We start from the raw sequence: 22696 nt of genomic DNA on the forward strand, positions 1-22696 counted from the left end.
CACTTTATCACAATAGACTCTAATAAATAAAGCGAATTATGATATAGTGAGGGTAACCAAGACAGTTATTAATTGCTGAATATATTTAAATACCAGCATCTTTGTACCCTTCTTTGGGTATCTGAATGACAGTGGGTTGACAATTTGATTTTTTACTCACAAATGGGCTTCTGTTTGTAAACAAACTTCCTTTAAACAGTGTGCAAGTACTCAGCGGAAATAAATAAATCTACATGAGTAAGAGCTACAGTAACAATATTTTTAGTCATTAATTTAGCAGTCATTCTCCAACTGGATAAAAAACTTTTCTATTACATATTGATCTGAATTCCATGAAATAGTTACACACTGCATCTCATTTAATAGGTTATTCCTAATTATTTATTATTAAGGATGAAAAATCAGCTGTACTATAGATGCATCATTTATTTCAAATAAATGAGATTACCATGTTCCTTTGCAAGAGCATTTATAGCTATAAAAATCTAATTATTAAAACATCAATTTTTCATATGTTAAGACAGAGAAAACTTTTATCCATCTGGCCTGTATTTACAGTCACCCATTTTTAAAAGCATTGCTAATTTCAGCATGCTTCATTTTAAATGTCTAATAAGAAATGTATATTCCTCCTCTTAAACTTCTGCTTCTACACATTTAACTGTAGCTTCCGGCTTGGTTTTAGATTCTTCTACCTTTTTCCCGTTATTCTTTGTTTCCTTCTCAAGTGTTTTGTCATTTGTCTTAGCCTCTTTCAGAGCAGTAGTTTCAACCATTTCTTTTTGCTGATTCTTGTTTGAAAATGGAAAGGTTTTCTTATACCTTTAAATAAGAAAAAAAAAGATAATATAGCAGAAGGACTGATATTGTTTGGTTTAACTGCTGAACAAAAAACACAAAATAAGTAAAATAAGTTTACTCTGTCATGTGCAAACACATTTCTTTAGCTACATGTGTAAATATTCACTAGTTGTAGTCTGCTAGTTAATTCGGTCCAAGAGAAAAAAAGAAAATCTTACTTTTTGATATAGCAGACAGCTAGAACAACTGAAGTAATGAAGAAGATCACTGCCAGTACAAGGAGTGCCGTGGGGATACCTAAAGGCAAAAATAAATGAGGTAAGTATAAAGATTTTATACAGACTTAATTCTACCTTTCTGAAGGCTCATGAAAATACATCAAGACTGCTAATAGCAGCCCAGTACAGGAGTTACATGTACATGAACTCACAGAAGAACACAGGTATGACTAATTACAAGAACACAGACGGCTTTTCCTTATAATCAGTACACTTCTCAGTTTACTTACTCACACCTCACATTCGGAGAACAACAAATCACTTTTCTCCTTAAAACTTTCTTGGCTGCTTTTTTATTTTTTTAGAGGTACCAGAGCTTTCCATTACTCTGAGAACATGCTGCTTGTTACCTTTCTCAGAAGTACACCTCCTGCAATTCATGTTAACCATTATGAACTATTAAAATATGAACAGAAAGTATAAAAATCATATTTAGACCTTACTTACACTTTACAATTATTTTAAAAGTTATTTAAGTAATGTATATGGCCTTTACCTCCAAAGACAACACCATCATTCTTAAAGGCAGCATGTGAAGTGTAGTTAGGAAATTGAAGCTGGGAGTATTCCTCTGGAATTTTTGCAGTAGTTCCCTCTGTTGTCAGTATAGTTTCAGTTATACATATTACACGAAATTTCACATTTTTCAGTGGTTGTTCTGACACAGTTGCATTAGGCAATGCTGTGATGTTCTCATTCACGTCTGAGCTAGAATATGTAGGTAAGTCCGTTGATTCACTTGAAGAAAATGGTATGGATGTAGTTGGATTTGGTTTACATGAATTAATATGAACATCTGGAGAAGGGAAAGGAAATACATAGGAATTGGGCTGGATGTTAATTTTGCACTTACCTAAGGTAGAGCACACCTGTTTATAGATTTTTTTTTTTCCTTTGAAAATTATTCTTTGATTAGTCATGATGCAGTCAGGCTTATGCAGATTAGGGCATGCTTCTTTTAAATATGTGGCTAAGAGCATGACTATGCACATTTTTAATGTTATTCACATAGCTCAAGACCTTTCTGGGTAACTGAGACCCTTATTTTACAATTGCATACCAAACAAGATCCCTTCTAAAAAAATATAAACAAAACATGACCCCTGCAGAGCAGGAGGCTTACCTGCAGATAGAAGTTTAAAAAATATTTCAGTTATATAACATACTCTAATTAATATGATTGCTTATATGTTCAAAACATATGCATACACTGCTGACACTTGGAACACTACATTGACTTCCTGGAAAGAAAAGTAGCCATAAAACTTCCAATAAATCAGATACCAAAGAGATACAAACAAGTGACACAATTCTAATAGGTGCTAAAAGAAACTAACTTCAGGCATTTTCTGGAATGTAGTTATTTAAATGATATGACCATCATGGCCGGACTCAAAGATCTTAAAGGTCTTTTCCAACCATAATGATTCTATGTTTCTATGATTGTTTCTATAAAAATGAAGTTGTAAGTGAAGCTTTATATGCAAATGGCAAATATGAGCTCTGAACCAGGCTCCCGTGAAAATTCATGTTTTCTAATGAAGTTCTATATTCTGAAAAAGCTATAAATGTTTCACTAAAGTATCAAGCATATTACAACATAAGTAACAGGGGAAACTACGTATGTACTGTTCTTCAGATGAATCCCTGTGGAGAGTCTGATGACGCAGTTTCATTCACAGAATAAAAAGATAAGTGACAGAGGCTTTTTACTTTTTCCACTATGGTTTTCGATTTTTTTTTTTTTTTTTGCATTATAACCACAAATAAAACTGACAGGAGAAGGAGCTTCTGCCAACAACTTTGAGTAGGAAATACCTACTTCTTACCCTAAGGCAACAGTTTGGCTATTAAGAGAAAGAAATAGAGAATCATCACAATGTAACATATACATTACCTACCCTAGAGTTTTTTTTTTTTTATATACTATGCAGCAAACTTAGTTTTCTCCATATATGGAAAGAGCTTTTTTTTTTTCAACTACAGCAAAACAAGTAATTTATCAACTTTCCCAACATTTCTGATATAGAATGATGCATAATATATTTCATGCCTTAAAAAACTATGTTGTAAACAAGCAGAGGTAATAACAATACGAACAGAAATGGCTCATTTTAAGGTCTGCCAACCAGGGACTAATTCATCTATAGGTTTATTAAAAAAAACCCCACAAAACCAAAAAAAAATAACTGTAGAGAAAAAAATAAGCTAGCCCAATCATGTCTTTTTAACTTGACAGATTAAATGGTAGTTCATTTCTAATGATGCCTTTTCCCTCCCAGTGCTTCAGTGCTCTCTTATTAGCGATCAGATACTATGTAATCTCACAACTACTTATATTACCTACCCTGCTTCATCAAAAAGATTCAGCAACATCAACAAAGTCTCTCTGGCTAAGTGGCCTAAACAACTTTACCCTTAAGTTTTTAATCAGCTCTGAGGTACATGGTCACCATAGGTGAGATGACAGGGCTATAGGCTGCTAGAGGGAACACAATAGCTCTGGTAAGTACTTCAGCTAATAATAAAAAAGTCATTAAAGACAATACTGGTCTCTTCAGCTGAGAAGATGTAATTTCAATCAAGCCCCAGGTTTCTCCGCTGTATCTTTCAATGCCAGAGATACATGGAGAGTCAAGAACTAAGATGGGAAGGGTAGTTCTTTTCAAAAATTGGGTGATGCAAATTAAAGTCTTGCAGAGGAAGCCATTTGATTTTATTAATAATAGATTGGGAATCTATCTGATTTTATGGATGTTCACTTACGCTAGCTTATATTTTAATTATTTATTTTGATTTTTCAAAAAAAGATTCACCTTCAAGAACCCCATTCTTGGTCTTTTTACGAAATACATGCACACAGGCACAAACTACTTATGACTGAGAGCTCATCTGTTTTTTAAAACAACATGCCTAGATAATCAAAACATATTAAAAGTATTGAACTGACGTGAAAGAATGGCAGAAGCATCTATTTTTCCAAGAACTGTAATGGCAGCAAAAAGTTATTATTGACCATTAACCAAATAGACCTACAGACCTTTTCTATTTGTATTTCCTGAAAATTGTTTTCCTCAATGAGACATCTCAGATCAAGAAGGAAAGAGGCAATAAATAAGAACTTAATCATCATTTTTAATGCAAATTTGAAAAAAAATAAAGCTAAATATTAAATATTAAAAATGTAGTTGTCATGCTTGCATACCTGAGGAATTGAAGCAGTAAACCTTGAATGTTTTGAAGTGTTCAGCATTCCATGGTACTAGTCCAACATTGCCCTTACCACATTTCTTGTTGGATGTTATTCGAGGAATGACAACAAAACCATCTTTCACCCATCCATAGCTACAATAAAAAGCATCAATCCTTTTCATATTGTATTTGTTCACAACTTCACATTGTGTGAAGGAATACATTAATTGATACTAACTGATTTCTCATACCTGCATGTTTCAAAGCCGTATTTCAAAGCCTTTTCAACCTGGTCTTTACTTGCCAATTGTAGATTCAGTTGACCACATGCATTAATTGCATCAGAGAAATTCACTTTATCCTCAAGATAAATTCCTATGCCTGCAATCCTGCAAGGTGAAAGCATGGAACCTGTAAATTTAGACATAAATATTCATGGTTAGTACTACTTCAATATTAACATTTATTTCTTATGCAGGATTGCAGATAGTGTTTAACCTAAGGGCACATAATTTAAATTTTTTGGCTTAATGACAGTAGAAAAGTAACCTTTTCTTTCTTTTCTTTTTCTTCTTTTTTTTTTTAAAGAAAATACTTTTTCCTCAACACAGTAGTCCAGATTTTCAAAGAGTTTGACTGTTATTAAATTAAGGAAATTTATATACAATTGGCATTTCAGTCAATATCTGCAGCCAACTTATTACTAAAGATGTTGTTATACTCATTTATGCAAAATGGGAAAAGTAATTAGGCAGTCCTCTCCCCAATAAATATAAGAGTTGCACTGAAACACTCATTCATTCAGAATACCAATCTCTCCAATATAAGTTCTACCAAAGGTGTTATACATAATTTTTCAAAGAATGAATAAAACCACAAGAAAATATGCCCAAAAGTTTGGTCCTTATTCCTTCTAAATTTATCTTTTTATCTTTTTTTTTTCTAGTTTGGCATCATATTATTTTTATTTTTTCTCTCTCTTTTTTTTTCCCCCATCCATCCAGGTTCTTCAGAGAGCTCTGCATTCATTAGCACTTTCTGGCACAGAATAGAGCCAGTGAACACCTGAGCAGTCCCCCACAGCCAAATCACAACTGCATGAACCTGACTAGGATATAAAACCAGCTGGCCATACTGCATGATGAACCAGAGAACTACATTGCTCAGTGAAGATGTTCATGTAGTTATCAAAGACCTCAAATCTGTCCAAGCAATCCTAGTAGGAAAATGACTTTTACTGTCAAATGTCTTCCAGCCAACCAGCCTCCATGAACATCCTCTTATACGGATTTATTTTAGCCAAGGTACTTTTGCATCAGAGAGATGCTCCAGCATTTACCTTTCTGGATTCCCTTTTGCTCCTTGCTTTCTTCAGAATTGTTTTTGGTTTCCCAAATAACTTTCTCAGCTCTTAAGGCAGATTCCACTATTCCTCTTTTTTGTTTACAACACATTCCTTCTGTAGAATTTGTGCCAATTCCTTTTTCCCTTCCTCCTTTTCATGTATTTTTCCTACTATTTATCTATCTATTCAAATCTAATGTTGAAGATGAAAGTTCGTTAGTGACCAACCTGTTTTATTGAGTAATCTGGAAAAACTTAAGAGCCTTACAACAAGACTCAAAACTGCCACAAGACAGAAATAAAATTGTTCAATATTTATAAGGTGTGGATATAAGCCTTGCTTACCTCCTTGCCTTGCCACAAGTTCTCACTCAGATTTGCTAGAGATATTTTCCCTTGGCCTGCGATGCCAGGAAGCAAGCCAGCCAGCATGGAACTGTCCCACAAAGACAAACTAGGAGCCAAGGGTGGCCACAGGGCAGGCAGAACAATGTCCTCACTGACCAAGGTGCAGCCTCCCACCATCTCAGTAGGTCCAGTTTGGTGACAGTGACAGGTTTCACCAGCAAAGCACAGTAGTGAGTCAAGTCCAGGACTCATTCAGAAACTCCATTTGGGAGCAGCGGGAGACAGCACTACCTACAACACATGCTGAAGGTGCATCCTGGAGGCTACCTTATAGCATAAGTCCATGCAGGAAGTCCAGTCACTAAGCCAGGACAGTGGTAGCCTGGGCTGGGCGCAGGTACAGCACAGCTCAGGCTGGTATTGCTATCAGGCCTGAGCTTAAGTGGAGCTCCTGGACCACTGAGCAGGGGTGCACAGGTGAGTACCCAGCTGAGGCAGGTAACCACTTAAAGAGGGTCCTAACAGCTGATAGCTAAAAAGGGTAATCTAAGAGTCAAACTTTCCATTTTCTCAATAAGAATTATTCAGTGGCTGGGAATTCAAATGAGACCAACTGTGGTTAGGTAATCCAGTCCTGTGGAGTTTTAGTAGGACCCTAGTTAAGCATCTAATTGCATTAGTCTGAATGTCTGGATTTCCTTCAGAAGCCTCTCAACAGATAAGAAAATCAGAATCTCTTCATTTTCATATTTTTTTTTAAACATCAATAGAAAAAGCAATCTCTCCTTGAAAATTACAGCAAAATAGCCAAAACCAATTCAATTATCCTAGATGTGTATTAGGTATCTCCAGATATCCTAGTAGCTACTGGGAGTGTACACTACTTGATCATTTAAAGTTATAGTATCGAAGCTGAATGAGAAGACATCCAAGTTTCATTAAACACATCGAAGAAGAGTTCAAGACTATCTTCAGAACCTAGACATCACAAAAAATATGGGCACATAATAATGCCTGGCCGGGGGGAGGTTTATCTAGAACAGTATGATGAAATTGATACTGACAGTTGCCTGTGTTAATTTTTCAGACAGTTTAAGTAAAATAGGAACTTTTGCACTGTATTAACCAGAGATAGGCACACTTGTCCTGAAAATGAACTGAAAATTTCTTGCCCTAAATTTCCTTCAGTGCTGCAAATCAGGACAGTGTCATGATATTGCCAAATCAGAGCAGAACAGTTTGCACTAAAGACAGCATTTTACCTCAGAAACATGTAACTGATTTCACGCATGTCTCGCTACCTGAAATCTGTACAGAAGCATTGTGGTATATTAATGTAATAAAATCACATTCCAGCAGATCTGAACTTAATCCTAAAAGCACTACCAAAAATTAAAAAAAAGCAGTTCTGTAGCATTTGGGAAGCATTCAAAATTATCAAGTGATTAAACTGCACAAACAGTGAAAGATTTTCCCTATTTAGTACTTTTCATTGACTTCTGAAAATCTTCTTGTTACAAATGCCATCAAACACATTAACACACCCTCCTCAACTCTCCCTCGTTATTTGCAAATATAGATGGTTTCTAAAGTACTTTGCTTTTAAGCTAGATTAAAAAAAATGAAATTTTACATACCTGTTATGAAGTTATTTTGAACCATGAATATTATAACGCACACTGAAAACACTGCTGAGGTATCTCCAAAATTGGTTGCCATTTTCACCAAGTTGGCTACTTGAGAAATCCAAGGTCTCCTGTACTAAAAGAGAATTAAAAAATACGATACTGTTACACCACCTTGAGACTGCCTTTGCAATGACTTCTTGAAAGCAACTTCAGCTGTTACCGTGCTACTTCATAGAAAGAAGGTCAGAGCAAGTGTGTTGACTGTCCCATTCAAAAGTGAGGTCACTAACTGGAAATCCCTCAACTCCCTCTACATTTTCTTTCATGTAGGGCACTCTGGAAAATTTAACTGCTGACTCAGAAAACACAGCTGAGGAAGGGAGATAAGACTGTTAGACTGCTAATTCAGTAAACACTTTGAAAAAAAAGGTTTTCTTTTGCTATTTTTTCCTGTTTTACTGATTAACAGCTCATTACTCATGTTGTCTATTCAACTGGTAAATAGAAAGGATTCTCTATCATGTCAGAGCATGCCAGGCAGTTACACAGAGACCCAAAATCAGATTTTTTCTTCTGGTGTGAAGTGTACTTTTACCTTCCTTTGCCATAAAGTTCCAATGCAAAAATTTGCACCATAATGCAGAGGTTGTTCGATTCCCTGCATTATTGTAGGGACAGTGCTGGTAGACAGTGATTTCACTGTTCCCTTTTGTGAAGTTCCAATAAAGAATGATTCCAATACACTGATTCAAATCACAAATTACCTTGGCAGCTATAACTTAGAAACTTTCAGGAATTCTTAGCAGAGTTGTTTTGCAGGGATTTCAACAGAGCAGGAATAGACTTCAAAAGATCAACTATATTTATGTTATTCCTGCCAGATGTTTGCCCAACCTCTTCTTAAAGACTTGCACTGACAAATTCTTAACATCTCATTACATGCTCTATTCCAGCATTTCACTATTATTGACCATTAAAAAGTTTGGCCTAGTCTAAACAGAATTACCCTTACTACACTGTAAACCTATAATGTCCTTTCCTACTGGAAATGGATATGGCAAACAGGTTGTTATTCTTTGCAACAGACTTACGTAATTGAAAACTTTTGCTCTGCTCTCACTTCTATTTTAGCAAGAAATCTCAACTTGTTCACTCTTTTCCTTGAGCCAAGCTGAGTATTAATTAATGGATTCCTTCATCTGCTTATACAGTTTTTTCAACAGCATATCATTCACTTGCGTAGAGGTTGTGATTCAGTGAACATTTAGACATCCTAGATCCCAATGATGCTTGAAGGTTCCGTAAGCAGTATAATAGTATAAAAGCTTAGCAGTAGCTGCCATTTCAAGGTGCATCTTACACTGTGGAATGTTCACACTTGGAACAGTTATCTACTATTTTAATACTGTCTTAAGTATTAAAACGATATGGAATATCACACTTGAACTTACAACATTACAGAAGTCTTTAACGTGGTTGTGAATCTTCATCTTATTTGGTACAAATATCATATTCATTATGTGTATAATTAGCATTTGATTCAACTATTTACTGTAACATATAAAGGGAAACTCCCTGCATTTCAGTTTAGAAAGGCCCATGTTTTAAGCTACTGTTGAGGACTGCTAAGAAAGATTTTAAACAAGAGAGAAATAGACTTAACCACTGTCTACAACCATTAGTCTGAACAACAAATTGTCTTTTTCCCTAGTAACAGTCATTTCTTCCAAGGTTGTTGTTGCTCCAAAGTCTTTTTCTGTGTCAGAGACAGCAACAACAGCTTGGTTCTTTGTGGAAATAGTGTTTTTTACTACCTGCTGATGGCAGCAGTTCCGCTCTGCACATAGGCCAGGCTTCCAGGACCTCCCAAGCCAACAAGAACAGCAAGCAAATAAAGAATTCAAACCTTACACTTGGCCTCCATTGGTTAGAAATCTCCTTTGTGGCTTTCAGTCCTCAGCCTTTTCTGTGACAGGAAGCCTCTCTCCAGGATATGCCAGTTTCCTCTCTCATCTTTTCCAGGGATGACCCTGCTGACAAATGCTTTCCCCATTGCAACAGCAGCTTGCTAGCTTCTTCAACAGCAATTTTCTGAATAACTGAAAGACTAAGAACAAGATCCTTGGTAGGTGCAACATGACGCTACGTTATGCGGTGTAGATGAGACAATAGGCATTTTAAAATAACACAACATGCAGAGAGAGCACATCTGAAAAACAAGACTTTGAGATGGCAACAGAGGACTTTGAAATCATACTTTTATTTTAAAACTCAAGTATGTGATACTATACAGTACAATACCAGCACACTTGTGCAAAATCTTACAACGTTACAAATTTAAATATGATACACAAAAATAGTGCCCTTTTAAAATTCCTTTTACTAAAAACATCCGTGCTGTGCAAGGAGAAACCATAAACGTGTCATGTTAAAGCAGGAAAATAAATATTGCACCTCAAGAAAACTATTTCAGTGTTAATAGCATAAATAATAAACCTATTTCTTATCCGATGTGAACTTTGAACACAGATGAATATTTTTTTTCCCCGCAGAATGAGAAAACTAGTATCTAACAGATAAAATTAGATTTAGAATAATTTTTGAGCTCAACTTATTATTATTATTTTTTTAATCAGGAAAAAACAGCATGTGTTTCCATTAATGGAAAAATGTAAGCAAAACTAATGTGTTTAGTCACTGTGGTCTATTATTTTTAGTGGACATTTTGCTCAAAATAGGTATAAAAAGAATATATATAGTTTTATAAACTGGTTTATTTTCAGCTTTAATCCCCATTAAAATCCTTTGCCTTTCAGTCTATTACCTATACCAGTTAATAAATTCATGGGTAAATTACGCTCTCTTTAGCTATATAAGTAGTTCCGTTCAAACTGGTACAACTACTTAAATTCTCCTTTCTTCACTAAGTCTTCAAAAAGCCAGTGTGCTGAATTACAAAAAAGAGGATGGAGAACCTGTCCAAATACTGACCCCATTATAAAACTTACAGCATGCCTAAATTCAAGGAGCTCAAGATTCCCATTGATAACAGTAAGATTCTTCATGTGCTTAAAATAAGGTGTTGGACCCAGATCAGTGTAGATGTGATAAGAACAAATTAACTTGAATACAGGCATTTTTAAATCTATTTTTGTCAGTGTAACATTTTCCACATGCCATGATTTTTGGTACTGAGGAATCTGAATCTTCAGGACTACTCATCTTTAATTTTTACTGTCTTACCAGGTTATCAACAATATGCCTAAGGATTTGCTTGTCAAAGAAGCCAGTTAAAGAAAAACAGGTGTTCAAAGAGCCACTGAGAATTTGTTTTTTAATAGTTATGTATGCTACACGTAGTTCTAGTAGCAGTTCCTGGTAGTTCTTCATTCTAACTGAACCAGATACGAGGTAATCGGTAATAAGCTTGTTCTGTCTTATTCTTTACCGATTTACAATTGTAGACCAAATGACACTTTCTCATGATCCTTTTTGAACTTCCTCAAACACTTCTATTCCTCAAAAATATTTTTAGTAAAAAATGAACCCCCCAAATACTTACAGAATTTTCCTTTTTTCTTTCCCTCCTCTTTTTTTTTCTTCTTCAACAGGGGCAATGGACTCCTATTTTTCTTTTCTCCATATAATATCCAAATATCTTAAGAAACACGTGACTAAGGATGCAACAAACAAACCTCACCAGCAGGGTATTTGTTATGAGCGACAGATAAGTGACTTAAATTTCTGACTTAGAAAACTGTTTTCTTTGCTAGTTAGCTTGAAGCTCAATGTTTACATCGAAAGAAAACAAGTGAATATTAACTGTACCTGAATATTCATTACAGTACTTCATAACATCCTTATCCTTCAATTGATAAATGCCAAAAGAATGCAATACCCAAGAGTACAAACAAGCGTCAAACTGATTTTCATATTGTGGCTAGATTCAAACATATAGCAAAAGAAACACAAATAGAATTTATCTTCAGTCAGAAATGAGATTCTTCAGGTACATATGATAGACCTTAAGTGATGTCCATTTTGGTCTCAGCTCTAGACATGGATTTTTTAGATAATGGCTTTATGTTTCGCAAATGGCTTACTGTTTTGCAATTACTTACGTATAAAGATTTCAAGTTTTCACATTCTTTCTCAATTCCTTCAAAACTTTCAATTCCCAAACAGGTAGAACAATCAAGAAATCTGTCCAGGAGATTAATCTAGAATGACCTGCTAGTTTAATTTTGAAGGCATATCCCAATACTAACAAATTCTGCACCAGACTCTGAAAATGAACACTAAGAACAAGCAGTGACCTAATTAAAGTCCTCACTGATTTCCTGTTCTCATTCAGGGAGGAACCTGCAAGTTTTTCCTGTACACAGTACTGTGGCCTGCAGCAGATCTCAAAGTAACCCTACGTGCAGTATTAGCACAGGACAGATTCTGTTCAGTGGTCACCTGTCAACCTTCCACATTCAAGAATGCACATCTAATCTTCCAAACAGTAATTACCTTTTGTTGCAATCACTAGTGACTCTGAACTTCATGCACTGTGCTTCATGCACGTATTCAAAGAAGTGGTAAAATTACAAAGCATATATAGCTTTGATATATCAGAAATTTCCAGATGAACTGGACAATATCATTTGTGCCACCTAGGCTTCATTTTAGATTTTGCTGAGTATCCCACTCGAAGAAGTGGTCCTATTCTTAAAGTATATCATAAAATGTATATGTGTTTGTACTAGCACTTCATTTAAATTATAGAGACAATTTCTCTTATGAAATTATATCAGCAATACATTCGGTCTGATAATATAATTTTACCTTCCATGAAAGGCCTTCTATTTCTACCCAATAATTGTGAATAAAAAAAACAGACTATTAAAAACCAAATGACTTAAATGTCAGTAATACTTCACCAATAATCAATAAATTCTGGAAATACTAAGGTAAAGTAAGCAACTCTGCAAATGTAGTTTTTGATTTTCTTCAAAATCATAAGACAGACATCAATGTCTTGTGCAAATATTCCTTTTAAATATCTTGGTAGTTGCTGATTACTGACACAACCTTATCATGACTGAATACTACTTTATTCCAATTATTCATTTACAATTAGCAGGATGGACAGACAGAAGTATTTATCAGATAGTCTTTTGGCAAGCTGTGTTCACAATGCATCTCCAAACCTGATTGTGCTGAGTAACTCATGTGTCTTAACAGATCACATTTAAGAGCCAGAAAGATGACTAAGTGCTACCTTTAACTGTGTTCTAACATGTGTACTTGCTCGGGTACCATAAATGTGTTTGTTCCTTTATTATTCAGTGCGTTGTTCGTGCCGAAATCCTGAGTTCCACCAGGAATATTGATGGGCAGCAGAACAGCTGGCCTTTCCTTCAGGTCCCTCTGATTTTTCATCACAGGAGTTGTATGAATGGTAGATCCATAACACCACAGCAAAAATGATTAACGCAGGCACTACAAGCCATATCACATTCCAGTTTTTACACAGTTTGGGATACAGTATATGTAAATAATTAATGATGACTTCAAGTCTGCTGTAAAATGAAAAAAGCACAAATTGATTTTATTAAGCTTTTAAATTTGAGGAATTTCATAATTGTACGTTGCACTATCTTTCTTTCAAAAAGAAACACCTTATTAGAGAACAACCACATTGCTAAGTTATTTCACAAAGAGCTGCAGACTCAAATACTGGTGGTATTTGCAAGATATGTAAGGGCAAAGGACAAATATCAAGCCATAAACTTGACTTCTATTTCTCCTGTCTGACAACAGGATAACCTCAGAACTTGATAAGCTTTCAAATTCTGTTTCATTCACAGCTTGCTCAGTTAAACTATTAGAAAGAAAACATTTCATAGTATGGAGTTTCATGACTGGCAGTGGGGTGGCCATCTTTCTGAACACGATTTGAATATCAAATTAGCAGATATTTAAAATCGCAATAAACCTGGAATTAGTCCTTTAGGATCAGATAGGGATCCCTACCTTAGCTTATGATTGGACACATTATTTTCTTCAGCCAGCCTTCAATTTCCCTGCAATCTAGAAGTCTCTGCTTTTAACATGCAGGAAATTCAAGATATATTGAGAATAGAGTTGGTAGAGCCACCGAACAAACTCAAATAACCTCAAGAACAATCGAACATTTCAGAACATATTTTCAGTTGGAATGATGATAAGCCAAGGATTCAAGAACCCCCACAGTGGAGGAACATCACTGGATACTGATGAAGGTAATAAATACATTCTTCCACTGAAAAGCAGGGTATTTTAACTGCAGCACAGTGCTCTTCTACAGCATCTATACAGGTTCTAAAGGACCAGGCAGCTGCCTGTCCAAGTCAGAGCGCATGATGAAAAATTTCTGTTAATCTGCATTCACCTTATACATATATTGAAAGACTCATCTCTGAATAGAATTAAAACTTCCCTAAGACAATGCATGCCCACTGGGAGAGACATTTTAGCATTTAACGACCTTCTGTAGGATATATTTTATCTCAAATCAGAAAAGGAACCCAATTAGGATAAAGCACCTTGATGTACAAACATCAACATACAGTTTCAATTGAAAATGCCAAACTAAAAGGTTTTACATTTGTTACTGTATTTTCTTGAAACATAGCTTTTTATGAAAGTGTGATTATTTCAAATCCTAGATTGGAAGCAAATGTCAATATAATAACATAAAAGTTCAGTACCTCAACCAGGGAAAAGGATCAGCATGTAAGCATATTACACCATGGTCTCACCTGCTTTTCAGTTTTTTTATCTCATCTTCATTTTCACTTTCTTCATGCTCATCCTGACTCTCTTTTGGTGTCTCTTCTTCTTCCTTCAATTCCTGAAGTTCTTTGGTTTTCTTCAAGCCTTCCTGATAGCTTTAACAGGCAAAGCATTTTTCTTAGTCTAGAACACTGTTCATGACATGCCATATATCTATTACATGCAGTAAAACACAAGTATCAGAGATGCTGCAACATTAAGGAACAATCAACATGGGCAAGAGGCCACGAACATGCTCTGCACCATAACCACTCTCCCGTAGCAGATTACATTAGCTCTGTTACAAAAATCTATCTTCCTGTAAAAGAAAGAGAGGCTATAGTTCTCAACAGAACACAATTCCTGAGTATTGTATAGGAGCAATATAATATCTTGCTTATTTGGGTTGATTTTTCTTCTCTGAAGCATAAATGCAAATCAATGCTAAAGATAGACGACTTTTTGGTTTCTGTGGTATGAAATCAAAACTTTTGTCCCATGCCTCACATAATACAAAGTTCTTTGCTTGGCATTTGGAAACGGACAGATCCAGAAACTTAATTATTTCAAACCTTGCTGTGCAAACCACTTTGCCACCTGCAGGCCATGATCTTACTGCAAAAGTTAATATCTACTCTTTATTCATCTCCATATCTATTTTTCAGGAAAAAAATATTTTAAGCAGTTGTTTCAGATTATCTTTCCATGAAGCTGAATATTATTAACATAATAATTACTATATTACTGTAGATAAAAATGAATCACTACAAATACAATGAATGATGCTCACTGAAGAAAGATTGCACATTGGTCCAGTGTTGCTCATGTTCTTGGGACTGGTATTGATTATATTACCTATTTTATGTTTAAAAATACCTTGCTAAAACCACAGCTCTTAAAAACACATATTTACAGATTTAGATCATTTAAGATATCCTCACCCTTTGTTATATGCTTCCTCCTCTATCTTGGCTTTAGTTTCAGGACTGATCTCTTCCAATACACTCTGTGTTAACACAGAGGCAGAGTTTTCACAGTCAGCCTCTCCATTAGACTTTCCACTGCAAAGATGAAAGAAACAGAGAAAGTGAAAATAACACCAAGTGTTTCGGAAATTTGTAGATATACATGACTTCCAGCAAAACAATTCTGTGTTGCTTGTTCATATAACTACTATTTTGTTCTAAAAGCAGTACTAAGTAAACGCATGGAATGACTCATGAAATTTCAATGCAAACTGGTTTATGACAGCACACGTAAACGTGAGAGAACATGCACAGTCATGGCACAAAGTAATACAAGATCAAAGGAGCAAAGGTTATGTAGAAAAATAGTTATCAACAAAAGTCAATATTATGTCACTGTCTTCCATACCTTATGCCTTAGTATAATTTCCTCACAGAGTGACATTTTCATCTCATATAAGGATTTAATGTGTATTGAAAAGATTTAGAGAAAACTCACTTCTCTAAAAGTGCTGGCAGAACAGGAGTAGATGTTAGATTGCTCCTTCCATTATTGGGAGATTCTGACTGTAAATTGAAAGATGGCAACAAAAGTTATACTCACAAAATAATTTCAAATGAGTCTTCAGTAAAATGGCATTCAATGTGCTGCCTTTTTTTTTTTTCTCTCCTCACACACTCAAATTAACTTGAACATTGCAGCGCCTGTCTACCATAATTATTTTCTTCAAATACCTAGTCTCTTTCTTCTTCATCTATTGATCACTGGACACTTCTCTCCATAGTATCCTAGGAAGATTCATTTGTTAGCTGAGTTTTTAAGGGAATTAAAGAAAGAAAAAAAGAAAAAAAAAAAGGATAAAAAGGATTTAGCTTGTCAGCAAAACCCCATTTAAACAGTCCTAATTTGGAAAACAGAAACTGTTGGATTTTCAGGGTATGTGTCATCTTAGCTCATCCTTGGAAGGCCATAATCCCTGGCATTTTTCCTGAAGAGAATTTGTAGATTTAGGTCCAGATTAGATTCTCAATTAACTTATTCATGTTCTTTAAAACAGAGAGTCAGAGGTTCTAGCACACATTTCTATAGATAATTACATGTTTATCTACTTGCTGGACTTCGTGACAATGACTAGAAGCTACCACATTACCGAAGTATCTTCTAGGGATTCTAATAAAAAATTTTCTTCTTGTCTAGACAGCCATTTTTACTACTACTTTCCAGCACATTACCATAAATTAAAAGACAAATTGCCTCATCTTGTGTCTAGTGCCTCTGTACAAAAGTAGGCCCTATTACCTCAAGGTGATCATTTTCATAGAATCATAGAATCATAGAATGCTTAGGGTTGAAAGGGACCTCTAGAGATCATCTAGTCCAACCCCCCTGCACACACAGGGTCACCTAGAGCACGTGGCACAGGACTGTGTCCAAGCGGGTTTTGAAGATCTCCAGAGAAGGAGACTCCACAACCTCTCTGGGCAGCCTGTTCCAGTGCTCTGTCACCCTCAATGCTAAGAAATTTGTAGCGATAGATCTTGAAAGGCTAGGTCCTTATACAACAGGAATTACCTTTAATCACTCCTCTTCCCCGGACAAACAATATTAATGAAAGCGCTTACTTTTTTTCACAAACAAAAGATTAGTCCTGTTCAAAAGGGGTTTTAGACAAAAGGTAGCATGTTGACTTGTATGCTTTACTTACCAGGGACGGCATTGAAGGTATAGGTGAAGCTGTTGGTGACTGACCAGGAATATTTAACGAGTTAAATTTAGGCACAACAGCAACACTGACTCTCCTCCGAGGCATGTTCTGTGAAAAACAACATTTTTTTTCTATCATAAAACAAGGTAGGCAGAACAATTCTATAGGTCAACAGGTGTGGCAAAAATGCAGGTTAATGTTGGGAAGAATCTCTTGGGAGAAAAAAGAGTTGAGTGCAAAATTAAGATAAAGGACAGTTAGTGCTGTGGTCTTCTCCCCAGACTTCCTTCCTATAGTACTAGCTGGTATGGTATGTGCTTAGTGAGAAATGGGTGCTTGTACAGGGACAAAAGTCTTTCTCCTTCACACAGAAAGCCCGACAGTCTAAGTCACACAGTAGATACGTTCTGAATTGATATAAGCTATTTTCTTTTGTTAAGCCAGATGTACAACCATCCTGGGAAACATGCCAATGTCACAATGTCAGGAAATAATGAAGCTGCACATGAAACTCTTCTCTTGCTATGTACCCATTATGATATATTTATTAATTATATAATGACATATTATTACTTACAGAAACAAAAACATCCGCTCTCTCCCCAAAAGAACAGAGTCTTCTCCCCCACACCCTTGAGTTTTTAAATATCTATGTAGCTTCATGTGACACTGCTTACATTTCCCAAAGGCACTGAAAATTCTTTGTACGATAAACACATACTAGTTATACATATTATAGCTCAAGTATAGACCAAATAAGAAATAAGCTTTTGTTGTTAGCTTTTCTTTTGTCTCTGTAAGAGACAAAATACCTCATCCTATGAAATGCAACCTATGGATCCCACTTATTAAAAAAAAAAAGTACAGGTAGCATCTAACAGCTTAATCATAATGCATATCCAAACACATTTCTAGTTTTCTGCTCTGGATAACTATGTAAAAGGAATTAATCACAGATTTACAGATCTAGCATGTTTAGAAGAGGCTACCTACCCTACCCATCCTATCATTTTAAGCGGGATCTACTCTACCTGTGAACATGGTATTATTAGTAAGATAATAAAAATGGTATGTTCCTAGAACCCCATATCCCATTGTAAGGCTTAGATCCAATAGTTCAGCTTCTATAAAAACTCGGAAGAACTAGAGCAAAGCACAGGACCTGAGCCATTTTGTGCAGCACAGATATGTGACCTGGGATAGAATTATTCTTAAATACAGAAGCTCCATAATTACTTTCAATTTCATAGCCAAGCATTATCATTATTGCCTACTTTCATTCTTAATCAAGTATCCAAGATTTGCACTAAATTACATGAACAATATTGAGAATTTACCAGGACTACGGTTTGAATACAGACTATAAAATTGAATGTGGATAGACAAAGACATTTCACTACATAAAAAAATTCATGTAAGATGGTTCCATTTTTTACCTTTCCAACAGTAAGGGACATGGATCTAGATGACCGAGGTACTCCATCTTCTGCATTAAAAAACAGCAGATAAACAACAGTCTTAGATTATATGAGTATCTACAAATAAAATGAATAGTATATAAACATATATCCTTGCTTATATTTCGAACTCAGGTATACTGTATTTATACCCTGTTTATAGTGACTGTATATTTTTCTGTTATACACTTCAGGCCTCAGTTACATCTGTAGAAAATTGCTGTACCTGCACAAAGGGAAACCATTACCATCTTTACTGAGATCACAGACTAGACTACTATTTGCCTACATAAGCCAGTTTTTCCAAATGAAAAATATTGATACTTAAGTTTCCATCAGTCTAGGAAAGGTTGTAAATACATTTTTTAATAATAAAATTTTGCCAGCATCTGTCATCTCAGAGGTAGATGTACGAAAAAGTCATAGGCCACATATATACATATATATATATATATATATATATATATATAAAAGAATCCAAACAAACATTTTTGGATCCTATCAGAACCTTGTAAGCGATAAGGATTTTACATTACTGTACTACTGTACTAGAGCATTAAGTATGGTTCGAGAACACAAAATCTCTGTGCTGTTACAACCATATATTTTTGAAATCTATTTCTGCAGAACAGATTCATGATACTTTTTCTGATAAACAGAACTAGATACTTCTCTGTCTAGAGAGAAGACAAACCCTTGAATATTTTATTTATTTATTTATTTTACCAGCAGCACCATAGCTTCTGCTAGAATTCTGATTGGCAAGTTTCTTAAACTCCATTAGCTCAGCGTGATCCTTTTCATACGTTCTTTTCAGATTTTCCACATATTGCATCATCACTTCTGTTGCCTTTGACATACGCTTCTCCTAAGCAAAAAAAGAGGGGAGAACACTCAGGGAACTTCTACACTTCTCAAACAAATAACATGCTTCTATGTCTACATAAGGGCCAAACCTACAATAATCACTCATGAAGAGCTACTGGTACCTCCAAAACCAAAATCGTCTAAGCTATTTAGAACACAAATGCAGTAATATATGTCCAGAGAATGTCACGATTTATCTTATATGTTGCCTGTCTGTGCGCCTGTTATGCAGCAGATTTGCATTTGTTTTTGAACTGTCAAAAGCCTTAGTCACTGACATGAGCCTACTTGCTTTAGTAGGTAGAAGCAATAGTTTTGAATTGGGGATGAGATGATATTGCTATGTTCTCATCTATAATTTCTCTCTTCTTATACGTTTTACAGTTGTCTGACATAAGCTATTGCCAAAGGCAAGTTACTGATCTAGATGAGATATTGACCCAGAAAAGACATTCTTATTTTTGTTCCACTGATTTTAAAATGTTTCTTACCATGAATATAGCTTTGAATAACATAATTGCTTCTCTTGTACAGATGCTTAATAGCTTCATGGATCAACTCCTTCTCTTTGAATTCTATTTCCTCATTGAATTATGCCTTACCTGATACTATGATTAAATATTATAAGTCTGTAAAAATGAAAATTCCAAGGGCTAAAACATCTTACAGCTCTGGGTGAAAAAGAGAGAGTGTGTGCAGTCAGGATGCATGTTACACACTGGGATATTCTTACTTGGCGAACAGCTCCAACCATTTCAGCACGGCTAGACAGTCTAGCAGCCAGACGACGCAGCACTGCAATATCCTCCAGCAGCTTCTGGTAAGCTTCTCTGTGTTCACAGTGATGCCATAAGCCAGCTGAAGACTGAAGTTAAAATACATGTCAGAGTGACATCATGTTGCCTTTAGTACAGATGAGCTGGCCTGAGCCACAGGAGTTGCACAGACATGTCTAAGAAGAACTACCTGTGGGCAAATCAGCCCCAAAGATAATTGTGCTAGCGCTGTTGCTGTTGCAGGATAGTGCTTTGTGACCTGCCGCGGGCATATCTTTAAAGGTGTTTGCAGGTTGTGCATATTTACAATACTGTTGCTGAAAAGCATAACAGTTATCATACATGAAGTATAAAAACATTCAGGGCCATAACCTGGTCCTGGGATTAAAAGTAATCCTTACTGTTGTATTTCCTTTACCTCTTTCTATTGCCTTCAGTTAAGAAGCTTTTCAAGCTACAGATCTCATGATGTAGGATTAAAATCATTTCAATATCTTGCCTAACTGGACACCTCAAATTTATTGCTAAATAGAGGTCTTATCACCATAGATCAGTCCTTAAACTGCAGTTCTACATATGTAACTTTGCCCCAGGCTTATTTCAAGAACCTAACAGAAAATTCACAATATTTATCCTTGAAGTATGTTAGTAGAAGTACAGCAATTTCCTTGTGTTGCCTCCCTGTCCCCCACTGGCTCACTGTGGGGGAAAACACTTTTTTACTCTTCAGTACAGTAGCAAGGGCTTTCCTGTAATGAGCTACAGCAGCAGAAAATGGAGTTTGGGTTTGAATTTATAATTGGTACAAGCAAGCTCAGTCACATATTTAAAATGTGCATGTGCACATGCATGTAAATATGTGCTATACTTTAGAAAAATTACTCTTTTTTTCTTACCGTAATGGCTGTTTTAAAGTTTTCCAGTTCCTTCTCAGCATTCTCTTCAGTAAGATTCCTCTCTCTCTCTGCTTGGTTAATTCTAGCTTCCAATGTATAACTATCATTTCTAAAAGCCAAGGAAAGTTGCACAAACACATTCTGTATGGATTAAGAAAATAAAATAAATAAAAGGCATTTTTATGTAGCATCACTGAAATGTAAAGATTTCAAACAATGTCTCATGCACAAAGTATATTTCATTAATGTTGATGCTTAAATAAATATGGGAATGAAAATCTGAAATATCTGAAAAGCTAGATTGTTTCAAAAACAATTTTCCTTATTTCCTCTAAAATACAAATGAATGTGTTGCTGCCGCTTTTCCTGAATGCTTTTCTGGAAGATCAGTGGAGCAGCGTAGCCACAATGAGGGAAGTATCAGAATCACAATGGATGTTTTCTAGCTGGACTTCCTCCAAGGGTCCCCAAGGTTTTTAAACAGATAGTCCATGCAGAGGAAGTCCAGGGATGAGCTCACCATTAACATTGTTTTACCTTACAGATAAACACTTACCACTGAAGCCAGCAAAAGATTAAGTGTTAACATTTTTATTCTCTTGAATGTTGCTTTTAAAGAGTGTTTCTTTACCAGGTGTATTATTTCTTAGGATTAATAATTTACAAAGCACAAGACACCAATAGTTCAATGTGATTGGAATTATGTAAATAAAGATCTTTTTCTTCACTTTCCCAAAACTTCTATTGGCTAAAAGCAAAAATGTAAACCAACTCAGAACATAGTCTTATTTAGTTTCAAAGCTTAAAAAATTTAAATATATGATAATACCAAAATGAAGTTATATTTTATTAAGAATATAAAAGCATGTGTTTTGTTTTCTCCTAATTCTTCAAGTTTTTTTCTTTTTTTTTTCCACACTTGTGCTGTCTGGGGTAATGGTCCTCCTTTCACTAAATCACACTTGTTAATTTGATGGATCTCTGTATATTTTTTTCCTCAAGAATATTTTTTGGCAAAAAGAATCCCATTTCTAGTTCCAATAACCACCTTTAGATTTATAGCATGCACTTAAAATTGAGGCATACAGAATTAAAGGTGCAGTTAAACCACGAGCATAATCTAGATTACACTTAATCCACTTCAGCAACAAATTCAAATTTGGAAATAGTCACGGATTGCAAGTGTAAGGATAATGAACCACTGAAGTAATTTGTTAAGGAACAAAGTTTATTCTGCATCACCGAAAGACATTAAATCAATCATGAGTTACAGAATATATAATTCAGATTAGAGTAAAACATACAGCAGTGGCCCCTTTGTAGTCTAAAATTTTAAGACCATACTTACCTCAACTTCTTTCTCGGTAAGTGGAGGGGAGCTAGAAATAAAAACAAAATAATTGATATTTTAATAATATTTTTCTCTAAAACAAAGATTTAAATACTGAATTGAAAAGAACAACTTGTAAAAAACCCTCCCCTTAAATATTTTGTTTTATTGTAAAAACAGTATTTAACTAATTCAATTGAATCTGTGAAAGCTAAACTACTTGTTTTTGTTTGTTTAGTAAGAGTACAGTATCACCGGTATATTGAATTAAACGTACGACAGTTTTTGGAAGCCTGCAAGATATGTC

At 35.2% G+C, this 22696-nt stretch overlaps 2 protein-coding genes across 2 annotated transcripts in view; both read right to left on the reverse strand.

Annotated features, from left to right (window-relative positions):
- Positions 1-396: 396 nt before the first annotated feature.
- On the reverse strand, positions 397-7852 carry LYVE1 (lymphatic vessel endothelial hyaluronan receptor 1). The gene is made up of 6 exons (XM_010213410.2): positions 7601-7852; positions 4523-4682; positions 4285-4424; positions 1576-1875; positions 1020-1098; positions 397-822 (listed from the first exon to the last, which is right to left on the reverse strand). The coding sequence occupies exons 1-6, from the start codon at positions 7680-7682 to the stop codon at positions 636-638; spliced, it is 948 nt and encodes a 315-aa protein (XP_010211712.2). The 5' UTR covers positions 7683-7852; the 3' UTR covers positions 397-635.
- A 4802-nt stretch (positions 7853-12654) lies between these two features.
- The window catches only part of IRAG1 (inositol 1,4,5-triphosphate receptor associated 1), a 51850-nt gene continuing 41808 nt past the window's right edge, over positions 12655-22696 (reverse strand). Inside the window, exons 12-21 of the mRNA XM_010213191.2 lie at positions 22408-22438; positions 21060-21200; positions 20121-20252; positions 19247-19388; positions 18500-18549; positions 17064-17171; positions 15857-15924; positions 15334-15453; positions 14380-14508; positions 12655-13158 (exon numbers count right to left, since the gene is read on the reverse strand). Coding sequence (XP_010211493.2) covers positions 12918-13158; positions 14380-14508; positions 15334-15453; positions 15857-15924; positions 17064-17171; positions 18500-18549; positions 19247-19388; positions 20121-20252; positions 21060-21200; positions 22408-22438 — 1162 coding nt within the window. The 3' untranslated portion in view covers positions 12655-12917. The remainder of the gene's footprint in view (positions 13159-14379; positions 14509-15333; positions 15454-15856; positions 15925-17063; positions 17172-18499; positions 18550-19246; positions 19389-20120; positions 20253-21059; positions 21201-22407; positions 22439-22696) is intronic.

The sequence above is a fragment of the Tinamus guttatus genome, unplaced genomic scaffold (assembly GCF_059628265.1).
Source record: "Tinamus guttatus ecotype Peru unplaced genomic scaffold, ASM5962826v1 Tinamus_guttatus_pri_ptg000240l, whole genome shotgun sequence".
Lineage (NCBI taxonomy): Eukaryota > Metazoa > Chordata > Aves > Tinamiformes > Tinamidae > Tinamus > Tinamus guttatus.

Excerpts from the sequence above, each read along its gene's own strand:
- LYVE1 (XM_010213410.2), bottom strand. The coding sequence starts at position 7,682 with ATGGCAACCAATTTTGGAGATACCTCAGCAGTGTTTTCAGTGTGCGTT. Across the intron at positions 4,683-7,600 it reads TCAAAATAACTTCATAACAG|GTTCCATGCTTTCACCTTGC; the intron begins GTATGTAAAATT and ends CTAAATTTACAG. Across the intron at positions 1,876-4,284 it reads TTACTGCTTCAATTCCTCAG|ATGTTCATATTAATTCATGT; the intron begins GTATGCAAGCAT and ends TCCCTTCTCCAG.